This window comes from Acinonyx jubatus, chromosome D3 (assembly GCF_027475565.1).
Source record: "Acinonyx jubatus isolate Ajub_Pintada_27869175 chromosome D3, VMU_Ajub_asm_v1.0, whole genome shotgun sequence".
Lineage (NCBI taxonomy): Eukaryota > Metazoa > Chordata > Mammalia > Carnivora > Felidae > Acinonyx > Acinonyx jubatus.
The window spans coordinates 28,193,497-28,213,544 of NC_069392.1; the positions used below are offsets into that span (position 1 = coordinate 28,193,497).

General features: G+C 42.7%; 1 protein-coding gene across 2 annotated transcripts in view; it reads right to left on the bottom strand.

Annotated features, from left to right (window-relative positions):
* The window catches only part of CLTCL1 (clathrin heavy chain like 1), a 101,270-nt gene that overhangs the window by 43,130 nt on the left and 38,092 nt on the right, over positions 1–20,048 (bottom strand). For both annotated transcript variants that reach the window (XM_027049742.2, XM_027049743.2), the window contains exons 4-14: positions 18,268–18,429; positions 15,798–15,911; positions 11,546–11,719; positions 10,146–10,343; positions 8,934–9,134; positions 8,681–8,833; positions 7,949–8,071; positions 6,448–6,585; positions 2,761–2,925; positions 2,014–2,194; positions 513–676 (exon numbers count right to left, since the gene is read on the bottom strand). In XM_027049742.2, the coding sequence (XP_026905543.1) occupies positions 513–676; positions 2,014–2,194; positions 2,761–2,925; positions 6,448–6,585; positions 7,949–8,071; positions 8,681–8,833; positions 8,934–9,134; positions 10,146–10,343; positions 11,546–11,719; positions 15,798–15,911; positions 18,268–18,429 (1,773 nt within the window). The remainder of the gene's footprint in view (positions 1–512; positions 677–2,013; positions 2,195–2,760; positions 2,926–6,447; positions 6,586–7,948; positions 8,072–8,680; positions 8,834–8,933; positions 9,135–10,145; positions 10,344–11,545; positions 11,720–15,797; positions 15,912–18,267; positions 18,430–20,048) is intronic.

The window sequence follows — 20,048 nt, forward strand, 5'->3', positions numbered from 1 at the left end:
TTTTTTTAAAAACCACCTATACCAGCTTCTCTGAATTTTCCTTCCTTCCAGTTGACTAGGAAGGCAACACTCAAGGTGGTAGGCTGAAGATGGCAAAATAGCCATCAGCCTAGTCCTTGAAAGATGGTGGGAAAGTCACCCACTTACCTCTACATCCACCCTAATCTGTGCATCAGGAAGAAATACACTTCTTGCTTTTTATGCCACTAGCACTGAGTAGCTTATTTGTTTCTGTAGACCTTCCCAACCTAATTAACAGGGGCACAGTTGGGATGTTGCTGAAACATAATGCATCGATAAACTAACTCCCTCTATTCACACAACAGATAATTAAGAGTACAGCCTCAAGGGCTGTAAAATGAGTAGTGGACTCCTATAAGAATTTTAGGCCAAAGTAGAGCTCTGCACTAAGGATCCAGGGAACACTGGTAGAGACAAAGCCAGCTTTCCAACTCTTGGGCAGCTGGCTGATGGTTTGCTCAAGGAAGGAGGCGATGCCAGGACACACTCACCTTCAGAAAATTCTTCACCCGCTCTGCGTTGTAGCAATTACTCTCCCGGCATATCCTCTCCACCTCCTTGATCTGTCCCGTCTTACAGGCAGCCTGAATGTATTTCAAGTGCACATCTGGATCTTGGCTGAAGTTCACAATTGAGCCCAGGAAGTAGAAGAGGCCTACAAAGAGAGACTGTTCCATCTTATGCCCTCATAATATCCACCTGCTTTCTCCACAGTCACAGGCCACTTGCCCTTGGCAGCCCAGCCCACAACAACAGTGCTTCAGTCTCCCAGCACCCATTACCCACTCACAACTTACAAAATCTATGTGAAGTTCTTTTGCTTTGGCATCTCCTCCAAATAGCTGGTCAGATTTCCATCAAATTTGGGAGGAATGTTCTTGTGTGAAATACTGTGTGCATATGGAATCCATCTGGGGGGGGGTGCCAGGCATACCCTAGGTAGTTATCTTCAAGAATAATTCAAATAGGCAACTTAAGAGGGCTGTGTGACTGCTGCTCTAAAAATAAATGCCAGGGACAGGAAAGCAGAGGCTTCCAGTGGGAGCCTCCAAACAGAGTCTGCTCCCTGACATTGAGCTGATGGCACACATGGAGCCACTGCAGACTGGGGTGCATGGTGAGTCACAGAGCAACACTGTTCATCAGAAGCTAACCATCTCCTAACTGTCACAGGAGCTGGCCAGGAGGTACTGGTGACAACAGCAGGACAAGATACACCAGAGAAGACCACTTTCCCTGAGGAGGAGGTCATCGGTTATAACCTGAGGAAGGAACCAGAACCCTGAAGGCAGACAGTTCCCACTAACCTTACTCTATTGCCATCTCCCCGCCCAGTGCAACCTAATTCCTGCTGCAGCCTTTCCTGCAATGGCGTCTTGTGACAAGGGCAGTTCCCTGAAGGCAGCTCTTGCCTTCACTCCTCTAACATCCCAACCTCACTGGGCACAGGGCAGTGGCTTAACACCTCACTGGACAAATGCTCTGCTTCTATTGCTGCCCCAGCCTGTCCCCAACAGACCCTCATCTGGGAAAGCCATCCTCCTACCAAATTCTTGGTGTGATGCCCACAAGAGGGCAGGAAGCCAACCACAATCAGGCCAGCCAGCCTAGCAGCCACACATTGCTCAGCCACCATGGGACTGTTACTCAGGGGAAGCCAAAGGGGCCACCCCTCAGAACCATGCATTCTAGTGCCACTGGCTCAGGCTTACTGGTGAACTCTACAGCAGACTGTGTGACAGATGCTCAGTTCTACAGAGGCTCCAGGGACACATGGGGGATTCTAAGTGTCCCCACCCCAATGCCAACCAACTAAATGCTTCCTTTGCAAATGCCAAAAAAGCTACCTAAGCTGGGTAACACACTAGACAGCAGAAATCTTCTGCCATTGACCAACACATTGGCTTGGCTTGAAGGAAGTCTGTGAGGTTGGGCAGGCAGACACCAACACCTGAGCAGAAGGTGCAGTCGGCTGGAGGGTGTGAAGTTTACCTTCGTAACTCTTGAAGGATTCAAAGAGCTCCACCAGGGACTGTGTGCCCAGCTGCTCATGGTACTTGGAGGCTACCTGCACACACAGCTGAAGGTTCTGTCTGATGCTGGCAGACAGCAAAGCATGAAGACACGCCAAAGAATCCTCCACTGACAAGGAGCCAAAGAAGCTGACGAGCCACTAGGAAGCAAGGAAGAGTTAATCCACAACTAAGTACCATCCTAGATGTTTCCAACACTGGCAAAATAACTGGATCAATTTTTCCCACTGAATGTCAAAAATACAAAGAATTTTCACTTAAAAGGACTGTGGTAAAAAAAGTAAGAGCTGGGAGTAAACTCAGGATAACTAACCTTAATAGTCATCAAGCTGTCACACACCCTGCAAAACCCCACAGGTGATACTAAAACTTATTCTGTAAATGTAAATGTAATACCTATTAGCTTCTGCTAATAGTTTCAGACAATCCTGCTAGAGCTGTCAATGTTAATAGGTTTTCTCTGTTAGGCTAAGTCAAAGGTAGAAAATGGAAAGAAAGAGGTAACGTGGGTCCAGATGCATGGGTGAGCAAGTGAAGCTTGTGTGTGGGTTGAATGAAAACTGTGTATAGTAGTGATGAGGCTCATGCACAGGGAATACACATGCCACAGTCCCACAACCACGGACACAGGAAATTTCAGGAGCATGTGACCCTAATGACAGATGTGTGCCAATCACAACAGGAGTGCCCCAAGGGTGCACCATACCTCGGGATTGAGGAGGTGAGTGTGGACCACAGCCCTCTTGATGTCATACAGGTCAGTGTAGTGCTCCAGCGCACGCTGCAGGAGGCCTGCCTTTTCACAGAGCTGGGCGATGTGGGCCCGATCATAATGGGTAAACATCTGATTTCCAAGAATGGCATCTGCAACCTATGAAATGGTGACGTCAGGAAGAAAAACTGAACAGTGGCAATAACTTTTTAAGAACAGCTGCTCAACACCCCCACGACACAGCTCCAGAACAGTGTTCATGAAACAGAAGGGCTTCAAAAGGTCTAGATCCTTGCCCACCTCTGAGCAGAGCCCTAGCCATCCTTCCAAGTCACCTGGGCCTCTTCGAACAAGGCTCTGTCCTCCTAGGTGCAGAGTCAGATGTGTATAATAAGGCTGAGGCCTTGCCCTAAAGCATGTTACTGGGATCAGTCCAGGCTATTGTTCCGACTTTTCAGCCATCACATTTGTACAGTTTTCTGTGGCAAGGTCATGGTCAATGTGAGGGCGTGAGTCTACGAAGGCCTCCTTCTTTAATGAGCTCAATCCTTGGACTAGCAACAGTCACGATTAGACCTGGAAGTAATAAATCCTACTGGTGTTCACAAAATTTCTCCACTTGGTTAAAGGCAGAATTAGGTGTGAGTGGGGATGTCTGAAAAACAACTAACCCTCCTGGAAAGAATTTTGATGAGGCTTAATATCATCTTTAAATAAGCAACCTCTGGACTAAGAATGAGTGGGTCAACAACCAAACTTGACTCTCAGTATCTAATAAGTAGCTAGTCTTGATGAGACACACACTCTTTCCCATTTCTTCCAGGATATGGAGCACAAACCAAGTACATGGTGACCACAGACCTAGCCTAATACCATGTTGTTCCAGGATAATGTACATTCTGGGCTCTCTGCAGAGGAAATCCACACCAAGTGCTGAGAGCAGGGTTTTATAATATCTGATGCTTATCTGATGCCCCCACCCTTTGTTTCCTTAAGACTTGTCCTTACTATCCTCTTTTTTAAAAAAGGTTCCCCCTTATTATAGTAATAGTGCAGTTTAGAGAACTCAAAAAACACGGAAGGGCCAAGAAAGAAAATATCATCCAGTCTCTGAGATCCAGAGAGAACTGCCCCAATGTTTTGGGCATTGTGCCCATTTAGCCTACCCCGCTTTAGGGTTTGGGCTCTTCTTAGGGTCTATCTGCTCAGTTCCTGAATGGTGCTTCGTTTCTGTTTCAAAGCTTGCTAATTAATTAATTAAAGTTTATTTATCTTGAGAGAAGGGAGAGAGGGAATCCCAAGCAAGCTTTGTGCTCCAGCAGAGAGCCCAATGGGGGGGCTCGAACTCACCATGAGATCATAACCTGAGCTGAAATCAAGAGTCAGACAGTTAGGGTGCCTGGGTGGCTAAGTCGGTTAAGCATCCGACTTCGGCTCAAGTCATGATCTCACAGTTTGTGAGTTTGAGCCCCACATTGGGCTCTGTGCTGACAGCTTAGAGCCTAGAGTCTGCTTGAAATTCTATGTCTCCCTCTTTCTCTGCTCTTCCCCCACTCATGCTCTGTCTCTCTCTCCTTCAAAAATAAATAAAAACATTAAAAAAAAAAAAGAGTCAGACACTTAACCAACTGAGCCACCCGGGCACCCCTTTCCAAGCTCATTTATTAAAAACTATCATCACACATAATCATCTGGTCATAAGAGTTCAACAGGACAGCAAACAGCAAATTAATAACACTTTTGTTTCCTAGAGGTGGGATATGACCCACACAACAGCAGCTAACTTGTGGATTTGAATAACCTGAAATCACAGAACAATATAATTAACAATTATTGTTACCTAATCAAAAAACAATATATGATTATACACAAAAAGAAATCAGAAGACAAGTGAGTAAAGAACAAAGTGAATGACAATCCTGTCCACTCAGACAACTGTGGTTAACAGCTTGATGTGAATTTTTCAAACTCCTTTCCTGCATACATATCCAAAATTAACCAAAAAAAGAAAAGGCATATACATGTGATTTAAATCACAGCCCTCCTGCCAATTTTCAGGTCAAGAAATGCACTGCCACAATGAGATACCACTTCACACTCATTTAGGATAGCTATTTTTTTCCAACTTATTTATTTTTGAGAGAGAGAAAGAGCTAGACTGGAGGAGGGGCAGAGGGAGGGGGACAGATGATCTGAAGCTGGCTCTGTGCTGACAACAGAGAGCCTGATGTGGGGCTTGAACTCTCAAGCCACGAGATCATGACCTGAGCCAAAGTTACATGCTTAACTGACTGAGCCACCCAGGTGCCCCATATAGCTATTATTATTATTATTTTTTTAATGTTTATTTATTTTTGAGAGAGAGAGACAGAGCATGAGCAGGGAAGGGGCAGAAAGGGAGACACAGAATCTAAAGCAGGCTTCAGGCTCTGAGCTGTCAGCAGAGAGCCCAACATGGGGCTCAAACCCATGAACCATGAGATAATGACCTGAGCTGAAGTCAGATGCTAAACCTACTGAGCCACCTAGGTGCCCCTAGATATTATTATTTTTTAAACATACACAGAAAATAACAAGTGTTGGCAAGGATATGAAGGAATTGGAATACTCATATATTGTGGTGGGAATATAAAATGGTGTAATGCTTGAAATATAGTATGGTGGTACTGCAACAAGTTACATACAGAATTACCATATAATTTGGCAATTCCACTTCTGGATGTATGCCCCGAAGAGCTGAACACAGGAACTCAAACTGATACCTGTACACCAATACTCCTAGCAGCTCTATCTGCAACAGTTACAGGGTGAAAGCAACCCAGTGTCATCAACAAATAAACAGGTACAGAAAATGTGGCATACACATATGATGGAATATTATTCAGACATAAAAAGGAATGAAATTCTGATGTATGTCACAACATGGATGAATCCTGAAAACAATATACTAAGTGAACAAGCCAGAAAAAAGGACAAATATCATATGATTCTACTTATATGAAGTATCTAAAATAGGCAAATTCATAGAAACAGTAAGTGAAACAGGAGTTACCAAGGGCTGAGGGAGGGAATGGGGAGTTACTGCTTAATGGATACAGATTTTCTGTTCATGATTATAAAAAATTCTGGAAATATACAGTGGTAATGGTTGCACAATATTGTGAATGTACTTAAGGCCACTAAATCATGCACTTAAAAATGGTTAAAATGGTCCCTGGGTGGCTCAGTTGGTTAAGCAACTGACTCTTGATTTTGGCTCAGGTCATGATCTCACAGTTAGTGGGATCAAGTTCCACATCGGGCTCTGAGCTGATAGCGTGGAATCTGCTTGGGATTCTCTCCCCTGCTCACGTTCTCACGTTCTCACTCTCTCACTCTCTCAAAATAAATAAACATTTTTAAAAAACTTCAAAAAAATGGCTAAAATGGTAAATTTTGTTATGTGCACTTTACCACAATGAAGAAAAGAAAAATGAAAAGAAAAGATGTCCCAGGTGCAAAAGTCTCTATGAAAGTTTTGCACCATGGATTCTAGAACTTTCTTGCAGGAAAGTCTTAGAGAGTGACCCCTGAGGCATGAGCACATCCCAGCCCAAAGCCACTGTGTTCAGGTGTGCAAGTCCCACAGAGAAATAAAACAGGCGCTCTGTCCTATGATTAGAGCCTAGAAATGTCACTTGCCTGGGGTGCGTGAATCAGGTTCATCTCCAACAGGCGCGTCTGGAGGTGCCCCTCAGCTGGGCGATTATTTTTCAAGGCATCCAACAAGAAGGAGGTACACTGCTGAATTAAGCTGTTTTCCATGAAAACGTCTACAATCTGAAACAGATTGAAAGTCACATATTTACCCAAAGGAAACTATTTTATTTTCCTATTCAGATAGCTCCTGAAATTGAATCTCATTTAGAAATTCAACCATTAGTTTCTTCCTTTGCATTTTCTCTCTCTTTTTTTTTTTAGTTTTTATTTTAGTTTTTTAGTAATCTCTACACCCAATGTGGGGCTCAAACTCACAACCCCGAGATCAGGAGTCGCATGCTCTGCTGACTGAGCCAGCCAGTTGTCCTGCATTTTCTCATATTATCAAAATTCAAGTAATTCATAGCCATTACTTTTTAGGTAATTTTGTGAAATTATTATCACCCATATCATCCTCACCAACAGGGCATTTTTACTCAAGTAAATCAAAGGAAGTACTTTGAAGGGATTCAAGCAATCTTAACAATCTGTTACTTAATCAAATCCTAGAGGCAGTCAATACCTGGTGTCTAGCCCTTATACTCTCATTATTCAGGCACAGTTAGGAAATTGCAAACACTGACTTAGTCATCGATCATTAAAGTTAAATAGAAGTTAAAGAATAAGACTTAGTAAGAAGTGATATATAGGTAATGAAGTTACTGATTGTGTAACTGTTTCCATATTTAAAGTACAGGAGAAAGTTTTTATTAAAAATACTTTAGAAATATGAAATATAAACCAGATGTAATCTGGAGTCTTCTTTCCCCTTGGTATCTATGTAAATTTGGCTCAAATCCTTTCAACATGATCTCCAAACTCCAAACTACTCCAAACTACCTCCAAACTACTAGTGGATCTCCAAATTCCACTATGTATCAACCCAGTATGAATGCACTTATATCTATACAAGCTGTCGGTTTTGCCTTGCTTCAAACTTTGTTACATATCTCTCTGTATTACCCAGAGCCCATTGTACCCAGTTTACTGAAGGTAACTTGACATGTGTTTATGTCTACACACTAAGTGTGTTATGCTAAAATAATGGTCTCATGTTCACCTAACTCCAGGTGAGCCAAACACCCACAGGATGAAAGTCTACAGACCGGAGAGCACTTACCGTAACCAGTACACAGAGAGAGTTCAGGTGGCCTTAGTCAGCAGAGGATAATGAAGTGGGGCTACCGTTTCAAAATGACATCCTCGCTCCCCGCCACCAACCACCACACAAAAGAAATAACATTCTCACAACCTGACAGATGAATCCTCTAAAATACTTCAAAACAAAGGTAAGCGACAGTATTCAAATAATAAAAGAATAGAAGACAAAATACATCAGATTTTTTAGACTGGAAGACACTGGTAAGAGAAAAACAAATAAAAAGGCATCTTCTTGACAATTATACAAAGCCATAAAAAGCTATCCCAAACAACTCATGCTCACCTGGTCAATATTGGCCAATGGCTCCTCATCTCGCACTAGCATTTGAGAAAACTTCAGGCCCTGGTCTGGACTGATTCTCATCACATTCCTCAGTAAAAAGATCCAGTCTGGGGTATAGCCAACCTAGAGGCAAGGGAACACCCATCAAAAAAATAAACAAAACACCTTGAGTATTTAAGAAAAAAAGCTCCCATCCTTTGTTTTAAACCTGTGTTTACAAAGAAATGAGGAGCAATATTAGCATGCGTGTGTGCAGGATCTCTGCCAAATACAACATCCACTTCAAGGCGCTGCCATGTATGCAGAGACACAATCAACTACACAAACAGCCTGGACCATAAAGAAGTCATCCAAACCAGTGTGCAAGCTCTGACTAAACCCAGCACGTCGTCCAGTGAGCTTTGGGCACAAGCTGCAGTGGAAGCCCGCCAAAACATGGATTTAACACACAGACGGTGCTGAGGGGCACGAGGGAGAAGGGAGAAAAAGAAAAAAATTACAGGAAAATCCCCAAGTGGAAGGGAACTGGAAGGACTGTAAAAATAAGACAGGAAAATAAAAAACTGAAGAGAATAGAATCATTATCACCGAATGACAGATGCTAGCAGCAACACCGACAACTCACACCAAAGCACTTCCAGAGAAGGAAGGGTATTTTATAAACTTCAGAATCAGCAACCACCTACCACAAATTAATTATCTGTGAAATGCTAATGGTTAGGCATGTATTACCTTTTTGGCATAGAGGACAATTTTCTGGAATTGGCCTGTTTCTGCAAAACACTGGATAACCTTGCTCGGCACATTTGCCTGAAGATACACACTCAGAGCAAGTGTAGGGTCAACAGTTTTGACCAAATCTCCAAGTTCTTCTGAACACTCCAGCTGTGGTGTGCCAAAGAGAGAGGGCAAGATTAGGACCAGAGGAACCTGTGATCTAGTTTAATAACTGTGCTGAGGGCTGTGATTTCATAAGTGTTTGTACCTTATCTTCTTTCAGCCACTTTTCTAAGAGTTGCTTGCGACCCTGCTGAAGCACTGGACGGCAAAGTTCTAAGGATTCAAGTTTATTGAGCTGACCCTGGTCAAGGAGGATTCCAAAGTACTGGAGCAAAGGAGAGGCCTGCCCAGGCTGGGCGGGAATACTTTGGAACTTCCGAACTGTGTCACTGGTACGCAGGACTCCCTATGACAAATAGAAATGTAGGTTGTTATGCTGTACTCAAAGGCTGTCCCTTTACTTAACTCCCTTGTATTAAAAAAAAAATTGCTGGGGTGCCTGGGTGGCTCAGTTGGTTCAGCAGCCAACTTCACAGTTTGTGGGTTCGAGCCCCATGTCAGGCTCTGTGCTGACAGCTTGGAGCCTGGAGCCTGCTTCGGATTCTGTGTCTCCCTCTCTTTCTGCCCCTCCCCAACTCACCCACAGTCTCTCACTCTCTCTCTCAAAAATAAATAAATATTAAAAAAAATTTGCTGATGGAAATTCCACACAGAATTGTCAGGGACAGAAAGTCCTCTACCAAGGCAATGGCTTCCACCTTCAGCAAAAACCACAAGCACAGCAAGTCTCAGTCTCACAGGTGATTTCTAGGAAGAAACTTCCTCCCTAGCATGCTGCAGTGAGAATTAGGCTTTTAAATCAGCCTGGCAATAGTGAAGTTCTACCATTATTATGTTCTAATTCAAAATACTCAAAAGTCATGCGTGAAGACTAGAAATGGTTTGTTCATAAGTATCCCTTGAAAGAAGAAATCGTTTCAACGAAAAGCAACTCAAAACCCTTTATTTACTTAGGAGCAGATCTAGGCCTGGACAATTTATCCTAATGAAATAAACAGAAAAAAATGCCCTCAGCAGTACTGTTACACTCTAGATGAGCAGAGAAAGTCGAGAGCAGAACATGACTAAATAAAACAGGGTACAACTACTTGATGTATAATACAGCTCTGTATTTCCTAAGCTAAGAAGCTGCATGAGAAATATGTATGTATGTACGTAGATGAGAACTGGAAGAGAATAAAAAAATGTTGCAGCAGGATTGTGCTTTTTGTTGATTTCTCATTGTTGTCATGCCATTGGCACAAATTTTAAAGCTAAAACAACTAACAAAACAGCAAGACACTCCAACATCAGTAGTGGAATGCTTTTATAATTTATTTCACACTCAGACTGGTACACAGTGTTGTAGGGCCATTACCTTTGGTGCAGATGCTGCTACTTTGGCGGCTTCAGCATAGCTCCCCTGTGCAAAGAGGGTAGTGAATTTTCTCACGAATAACTCCTCCGCCCCAGCCAAGTTACTACGAATGGCCAAGCGCAGACCAAGGTCTGGATTTTGAAGCACACTGGTTGCATAATTCACAATGTTATCTTCCTCGACACAAACTGACAGCACCTATAAAGACCCAACAAGTGAGACTGGCCTAGCCTAGAAAAGTGCTCCATATACACATACTACTACATCCTGCTCTCAGGTACTGCAGTATCAGCAAAATTCTAAAGCTCAGGCTGAGTATGCCTAGAATGTTGGCTCTAACAGTGACAGAATGCACAGGAGCCAAAAACCTAATGGCAACACAACAGAATATCATGGTAGAGACACAGCATGGGATTCCATGTAGTTATTTTAAAAGACTATAAAAATACCAAGTGAGAAAAAAAATAAAGTTGCATGGACATTGACCAGTGATGTGTTCAAGATGATCACTTTGCCAAAATGACCTATTTGGGGGTGTGGAACCGACAGTTTTTCTTCTTAAATGTTCTTTTTTTTAAAGCACAGATTTTCAGGGCGTCTGGGTGGCTTGGTCGGTTGAGCGTTTGACTTTGGCTCAGGTCATGATCTCGCGGTTTGTGAGTTTGAGCCCCGCATCCGGCTCTGTGCTGACAGCTCAGAGTCTGGAGCCTGCTTCAGATTCTGTGTCTCCCTCTCTCTCTGCCCCTCCCCTGCTCGCACTCTGTCTCTCTCCCTCAAATAAACACTAAAAATAAAAAAAAAAATTAAAAAAAAAGCACAGATTTTCTTCTATTAACTGTTTTTTTAAACTTTAGTTGAGAGGGGTGCCTGGGTGGCTCAGTCAGTTGAGCATCCAACCTCGGCTCAGATCATGATCTCGCTGTCTGTGAGTTCAAGCCCCATGTTGGACTCTGCTGACAGCTTGGAGCCTGGAGCCTGTTTCAGATTCTGTATCTCCCTCTCTCTCTGCCCCTCCCCCACTCATGCTCTGTCTCTCTCTCTCTCTCTGTCAAAAATAAAACAAACATTAAAAAAAATTTAACTTTAGTTGAGAGAGGTAATTTAGGTAGCATAGTACTTGCTTTTCAACCCTCCCCAATCAGTATGTGTCTGGCCTGGTGTGTATCAGAACTGCTGCTTCACTGAGAGAAGCTTCATGCAGTAAGGGAGCTACTCTCTTCTCAGAATCGATCCTGTGTTAGGAGTGATATAAAGTAATGGCAAGAAGTAGAAGGGAGACATGGGTATAAGTTGAATAACAGGAGGTAACTATACTTGACCACTGTCTTGGAGGAGTAAAAGTTAAGCTCTAGTCCCTAGTGAATGGAAAAGGTGGGAGATGAACCCTCCAAGTTCCATACCTGTCCCTTTTTGTTGACACCAATAATTCCAGAAGTAGATTCATGTGGAGCAGTGACAAATATCGTGTCAGCACTGATACGGTTCATGTAGATGCACACGCCAGACTCTAGGTCATACATGTGAAGATAGCCATATTTCGTGATCAAGTAAATAACACCATGTTTAGCTCCAATCTATAGGAAGATACAGAACAGATAGAAAGAAGCCAAATAGGGCAAAAGAGCTCACAAATGATGAAAGATCTTGAGTTATTAAGCCCAAGAGATCACTTACTATTGGTGGGGAGCATTATGCTGCTGAGATGTAGATCCCAAGTTGATTCCAGTCAAGTCCTACCCACTTGAGAATGTTTTATCTTTTTTTATTTTATTTTTTTAATATGAAATTTATTGTCAAATTGGTTTTCATACAACATCCAGTGCTCATCCCAACAGGTGCCCTCCTCAATGCCCGTCACCCACTTTTCCCTCCCTCCCACCCCCCATCAACCCTCAGTTTATTCACTTGAGAATAGTTTTAAAGCCAATACTTTGGCCAACTCTTCTCAAATAAAGGTCCAATAAATTAGGCTATTCATTTATCCTTCAGGTATAACTATCCTCTCCTTACTTCCTTACCAAATCCTTTTAGAAGAAGCTGCAAGTTCATAAAATCAGGGGAAAGTTCTGGAAAAAGACCTCATACACTGTGTTCACATTTCAGCTTGCCCTCCACCACCATTTAGTAACCTTTGACCTTTGCCAAGTTGTATTAACTCCTACAGAAGATTTAACACATGAGAAATTCTGAAGGGGTGGGAGAAAGACTGATTAACTTGCCAAATTAAATTATTGTATGGGGCGCCTGGCTGGCTCAGTTGGAAAAACATGTGACTCTTGATCTCAGGGCTCTAGTTCATGAGTTCAAGCCCCACGTGGGGTATAGAGATTACTAAAAACAAAATAAACTTTAAAAAGTTATTATAAGGGGGCTGCCTGTGTGGCTCAGTTGGTTAGGCATCCAACTTCAGCTCATGATCTCACAGCTCGTGAGTTCAAGCCCCATATTGGGCTCTGTGCTGACAGCTCAGAGCCTGGAGCCTGCTAAGGATTCTGTGTCTCCCTCTCTCTCTGCCCCTCCCCCACTTGCACGCTTGCTCACTCGCTCTCTCTCTCCCAAAAATAAGTAAATGTTAACAAAAAAGTTATTATAGGGGTGCCTGGGTGGTTCAGTTGGTTAAGCATCTGACTCTTGATTCTTGCAGTCGTTAGATCAAGTGCCCCACTGGGCTCCACACTGAGTGTGACCCCTGCTTGGGATTCTCTTTCTCTCTTTCTTTCTCTTTCTCTCTCCCTCTTGCTCCCTCCCTCTGCCCCTCTGCTCCCCCTTGCTCCTCTGATTGTGCTATCGTTCTCTCTCTCTTTCTCTCTAAAAAAAAAATTATTATGAAACCTACAGTAATTTTATTTGTTTATTTTAAAAATTAAAAGATCTCAGGGCACCTGAGTGGCTCAATTGGTTAAGCATCCAACTTCAGCTCAGGTCATGATCTTGTGGTTCATGAGTTCGAGCTCCATGTTGGGCTCTGTGCTGACAGCTCAGAGCCTGGAGCCTGCTTCAGATTCTGTGTCTTCCTCTCTCTCTCTACCACTTGCTGCTCACACTCTGTCTCTCTCTCTCAAAAATAAATAAACATCAAAAAAATTTTTTTTAATTTAAAGATCTCCACTGCAAGATCAAGAGTCACAGCCAGCAACTGAGCCAGCCAGGTGCCCAAAACTTATCATTATGTTACTTTATTTTATTATTTTACTCTATTTTTTTTTAATGTTTATTAACTTTTGAGAGAGAGAGACAGAGAGTGAGAGGGAGAAGGGCAGAGAGAGGGAGACACAGAATCTGAAGCTGGCTCCAGGCTCTGAGCTGTCAGCACAGAGTCTGACATAGGCCTGAACCCACAAACCATGAGATCATGACCTGAGATGAAGTTGGAGGCTTAGCCAACCAAGCCATCCAGGCACCCCTCAAAATTATAGTAATTTTAAAAGTATGGTAGGGGTGCCTGGGTGGCTCAGTCAGTTGAGCGTCCAACTTCAGCTCAGGTCATGATCTCGCAGTTTGTGAGTTCGAGCCCCACGTTGGGCTGTGTGCTGACAGCTCAGAACCTGGAGCCTGCTTTGGATTCTGTGTCTCCTACTCTCTCTGCCCCTCCCATGCTCATGTAGTGTCTCTCTGTGTCTCTCAATAATAAATAAACATTAAAAAAATTTAAAAAATCAAAGTATGGTAGTAAAAAATAAAGTGGGGTACTAGCATAGGAAGAAATAAAAACAAACAGAACTGAGAATCTTGAAGTAGAATCAAACATATAAGAATTTAACATGAATGAGTAGGTATTTCATATCACAATGTTAATATAACCAGCTGGCTATATGGGGATACAGGATGAGGGTAAAGAATTGGCTCTCCATCCTGTTCTTTATCAATGTAAATCCCAGATGAGTCAAAGATTTTTACATAACAAGCAAATAAAACTGGGGTTCCTGGGTAGCTCAGTCGGTTAAGCATCCAACTTTGGCTCAGGTCATGATCTGGCAGTCTGTGAGTTTGAACCCCATGTTGGGCTCTGTGCTTACAGCTCAGAGCCTGGAGCCTGCTCCGGATTCTGTGTCTCCATCACTATCTGCCCCAACCCCACTCACACTCTGTCTCTGTCTCTCAAAAATAAACATTAAAAATAATTTTTTAAAAAGCAAATAAAACTAAGAAAGTAATAGAAGAAAATATGGTGAATATTTTCTTCACCTTGGGGTGTAGAATTCTTTTTAAAACATGACACCAAAGCCACATAAAAATGCAAAACTTCTACAAGGTGGAACACACTCAAATAAACTTCTGTTATGACTATGAAAAAATATTTATTTGAAATACATCAGGCATTAGTATCCAAAAACTACAGAGTTCTTACAAGTAAGATAAAGACCCCCCAAGAGAAAAACTGCCAAGATCAGGAAGAGGTAATTAACAAGATGCATATGAGTGGTAAACTCATTCCACCTCGACATTAACCACAGGAAGGACATGAAGCTCATTGGACACTGTCCAGCTATCAGGGAGGTGGTGGCAGGAGTAGGAACTGGCCAGTGGCGTTGTACACATGCCCCTGACGCAGCAATTTCACATGTGGCAGTTTATCCTTGGACTGATGCACAAAGATATATGGACAATAATGCTCCTAGAAGCATTCACTATAAATACCCAATGGGGGATTGTCTAAATCAAATAGGGCACATCTACAGAAAAGATAATATAGACATTAAAATATTATATGCATTTTATTGGAGTGGTGTTGGTCTGCAACATAGTGAGAAAAGGTCATAAAGCCCAAGGCCAGTGCCAAGCCATTTCATAAGACTCTATTTGCATATATGTTTGTAAATGTATGCATACAAAGATACTTCCAAAGGGGGCAGTCACAGTTATCAGTGGGGTAGGATTTCAGTGGATATTTAATTCTACTATTATGTTTATTGATATTATTGGAAATTAATGGACAATATGTATTTTTGTAAGATAGAGAAAAGGTCAATTTCACTTTGTGGAAAAAAAAACTGCATTTGATCACATACTATTTCTAGAAATCTAGCTTAAAAATATTAAAAAATTAAAAAAGAAAGCATCATTAAGTATTGTCAAATATTTGAGAACAGAAAAAAGCAAATAACTAAACTATCCTACAATTATACTACATCCCTAAAAATAAATGTTTACTTCCCAAGATATTAACAAAGAATGGCATACCTTATAGAAATGTCTCTGATGTACTGAGCAAAAATGGGGGGGTAGACTGTATGATCTTACATATATATAATGTGATTCCAATTTTGTTCAGAAAAGATGTATCTAACTTTTTAAATATAATAAATAGTGAAATCTTTGATATATTTTACAGCCAATTGGTTCAGCTAGAGAAGACTGTTTTCTTCTTTATATTTTTGTACTACAGTGAACATTTAATCTTTCATAATAAAAAGGGAAAGGTCTGGGACTTCGGTATGTGTCAGACAAAGTCCTGTTTGTAGAAAAGAGTGCTCTTTCCAGACTGTTGTTAAGGCAGCATGAGTTAAAACATGAACACTGACATTATCTTCTTTGTGTTCTAATGTATCTATTTGGGATTCTTCTGAAGCACAGGAACCTATTATCTGCTGTTCCCCTCCACCCAAGATCTGTGATTTGTTCTAACTCACCTAGCAGGCAGCACATTCATACCTGCATAGCCACTGGGAAATCAGTCTGAGCCTCTGGAGGGAAAAACACATCCACAGCTTTCTTTACAAAAGGCTGGTTTCCTGCTGCAGGCTGTCCGACTTCGATTATGTGCAACTAGATAAGAGATTTAGGTCAATCCAAGGAAACATATTGGTGGCAGACTAATGCTAACTAATGTACAGTTAAGTACAGCCATAGTCCATGCTCTGTAAGACTAATGATAAAAGTTACATTCAAACAAGACAAGAAAATCTCTTGGTTGGAGTGCTCATGCTATTCACTAACCTACTGCCCGCTACCAAGGACAATAGGAAAAACCAATGCCAGGAAACCTGAGCAAAGTTTAGTTCTAGCATGTTGGCTGAGTCACTTGCCCCCTCTCTGGCCATTAGTGTGAATGCCCATGAAACAAGGGGCTCTCCTGGACATGGGCTCAGGCTAACACACATCAACTGACAAGATCATGTAACTGAATGCCAAACTCACAAGACAGCTGATCGTGCCAAAGGCCTGAGAGTTTTTTTAAGGTTATTCTGGGGGGCATAAAAATCCTTGGAGAATCGGAAAGAATGACAGTGGACAAGGAGTTCTGTCCCTGCTTTTATCAGAACAGCTTCAAGTTCCTCTCATCTAATAAAAAGGTACCACAGCTAGAAACAAGTCTGGGGAAAAAATCATGAGTGGAGGTGGATCAGAGATGTGAAACAATGAGGGTTGGAGGGGGTGCCCATTAGAGGAAACTTATGAGTATACACTTAGTTTGGATTTGGCCTAGCAGAGAGGGAGAAGGGAAACACCAAAGAGGCTTGAGGCAAGCAGAGAGATGGGCTAGAAGGGGAGGGCTGATGTAGCAAGTGAGCAGGGGCCACTGTGAGTTAAGATGCAGGGAGACTGAAACTCCTAGCATACAGGCACTTTAAGAGAAATGGTAGTATGGGGAAATGCTTTTTGATGGGTGGAGTGGGTCTGAGGACCTATTCTCTAACCCAAATATGGGTAACAAGAGACTCATGTGCTACAGATGTGAGACTTGCTAGAGGCTGGACAGTGGCAACACAAACAGAATGGAGCTTGAGAACTCTGCTTTCTTGCTTAAGAGTTGGGAAGGATGGTGGCACTGCCAACAGAAGTGGGAGCCTGGGTAAAGAAGCCAGGCTTCTTTGGAAGGTGGTGAGAGAAGGGCGAGACTATGGACAAGTGGTAACTGCCTGTGAGAAAGGAACAAGTAACTGGAGTGCAGACAAAACTGGGATCCATATGAGACTAGAGAGCCATAAGTGCAGCTGGGCTGGATTAGAAGGAAGGCCTGTGCAAAGGGCACAGGCTGAGGAAATCACTGAAGGGACCCCCACCTGCCACTAGGACAGGGGAGGGGAGATTCAACCACAGAATATAGGTGGCTCTTGGGACAGCTGCTGTGGGGTCTCTGCCATGAAGACTGCCCTGAGGGGGCCAGCCTGCCTGACAGCTGAGTGCAGGAGATAAGCAGGCACACCTGTCTTACAGGGGTGCTTGTTCTGTGCTCTTCTTCACAGGCAGCTCAGCCAGGAAGGGTTCTGTTCTTTCAAGGGTGACTGTAGCTGCCCGGCTGTCTGTGACGAGGTAGAACGCCTCAGTCTAAGGTGACAGAGTAGGCTGATATTTTTGCCTGACTCCTATTTTTCTATTGGTTCTCAATTAAGGAGGGCATGATATTTATTACATGAGAGACAATTAGCCATATTCAAGATGAGGAAGTCTAGGAAGCCACATACTGACCCAGTGCTCTTCTTTGGGGAATACTTCAGGGCTAGTGACCAACCCAAAATAATGAGTTCAGGAAGTATGATAAGAGTATACTGAGATAAGGACCATGTTTTCAGGCCACTTTCCAAGTGAGTGATGCAACCCTGGAATCGCAGGTCTCACTGACATCATGAACTCTTAGACCTCACAGCTCTGCCCATGGCACTCCTGCCAAACAGATGCTAGCCATGCACTCGAGCCGAATAAAACTCAACTTGCTCCCAGAGCATGGCCTTCTCCTTGCAGCTCCCACCCCAACCCCAGCACCTAGGGAGAACCACATAGGACCTGTGCCTTTCGTTAGGATGGCATACAGTGGTTCTTTCACAGCTGTCGCCTCCATGAGACTGCTGTGTGAGAGCAGAAACCATGTGTGCCTAGCCCATGCTCAGTAGACTTTGTCAAAGAGGATTTTTAGGGCAAAGGGACCAATTAATTGATAGGTGACTTCACGTCACTGACTTTACAAAGATTGGCTGTGAAACCACCAACATGTACAATAGATGAGTTGTTCTAAATACTGTAAAAGCCTTCATTTATACGAAGCACCTGCAGACTATTCCGCACTCCCAATTATAAACTGGTTTTGGATCGCTGGCTAAGTGGCTACCAATTTACACTGTACAGACTCTTAACAGTGACTCAGGACACTTTTCTAAGGGAGAAAAGAAAGTGGAGATCTTACCTTGCCCCCGGTGGGACTACGTACAGCAAAGCAGAAAAGGGTGGCAGGCTTGGCATTCCCTTCGCTCTTGAACTCTGCAAAAGCAGCAGCATGGCCTTCTATGGGTTGTGAAACTTTCCTATCCACAGAGTAGAGTTGCATTGCCCCAACTACACGGTTTTGCTAAGAAAAGACATTTTGCAATGAAAGAGAAAAGAGAAGATATAAATTGTTAAATGTTCCTAAAATGAAAGTTTCACATGTTGACCTAGTTTCTCTAATAAAAAATAAGCCTATTAGATATTAAAAGACATGATAGAACTCTAAATTTGATGTGTAAAGACGGCTGCAAACACCAGGGAAAAAATATGACTTCAAAACACTAAGATAGATGGTCCCAATTTGTTAAATGCAAAATGTGTGTATACACACAGGTATGCATATATGTATGTTTGTGTATATTTGAGTGCACATACAAGGTTTGTATATGTAAATAAATACATAAATATATAAATACACACACACATTCTACACACACACATGTAAATATTCATTTAAAGTAAGTCTTGGGAGGGGCGCCTGGGTGGCTTAGTCGGTTGAGCATCTGACTTCGGCTCAGGTCATGATCTTGCGGTCTGTGAGTTTGAGCCCCGCGTCAGGCTCTGTGCTGCCAGCTCAGAGCCTGGAGTCTGCTTCGGATTCTGTGTCTCCCTCTCTCTCTCTCTGCCCCTCCCCTGCTCATGCTTTGTCTTTCTGTCAAAAATAAATAAAACATTAAAAAAATTAAAAAAAAAATAAAGTAAGTCTTGGGAGGGGCACCTGGGTGGCTCAGTCAGTCGAGCCTCCCACTTTGGCTCAGGTCATGATCTCGCAGTTCATGGGTTCGAGCCCCACGTTGGGCTCTGTGCTGACAGGTCAGAGCCTGGGGCCTGTGTCTTCCTCTCTCTGCCCCTCCCCCCATTTGCACTCTGCCTCTCTCTCTCTCTCTCTCTCAAAAAAAAAAAAATTAAAGTAAGTCTTGGGAGGACAAACTCTAAAGTATAAAGAGTAATTAAATCAGGAGATTATTGGCTAATTTCGAAAATTGGGTTTTCTGAAATTTATAAATAGCAAAATAGTATTTAATAAAACCCAATAAAGCTAATATCTTTCATAAAACTTAGAACTTACATTTTCTAGCAAAGAATTTCAATACATTTGTACCCAATGTCAAGTGCTCAAAAAGCTAAGTAAATGAGACATGACAGCACCACAGCTCAAGCTCTTAGACCTCAACATTCAAATAACCACCCCAGCCAAATGAGCCCTATGCAATCTGGGTAAAATTCAGATCCTTAGTGTATCTGCCACCTACCCCCATGCCTTAAAAAGGGAAACAAAGGCAAAAAGGTGGGGGGGGACAAAGGCTTCAACTTTTTTCTTTTTAAAGATCCTTTCCTTTGTACTTTTTTTTGTTTTTAATTTTTTTTAATGTTTATTTATTTTTGAGACAGAGAGAGACAGAGCATGAACAGGGGAGGGGCAGAGAGAGAGGGAAACACAGAATCTGAAACAGGCTCCAGGCTCTGAGCCATCAGCACAGAGCCTGACGCGGGGCTTGAACTCAGGAACCGCAAGATCGTGACCTGAGCCGAAGTCGGACACTTAACCGACTGAGCCACCCAGACGCCCCTCCTTTGTACTTTTCTACTGGAAGACTTGTGTGAAAGTACTACACAAAATACCAATTCATGCTACAACATGGATAAACCTTGAAAACATGCAAAGTGAAAGAAGCCACTCACAAAGGCCACATATCATGA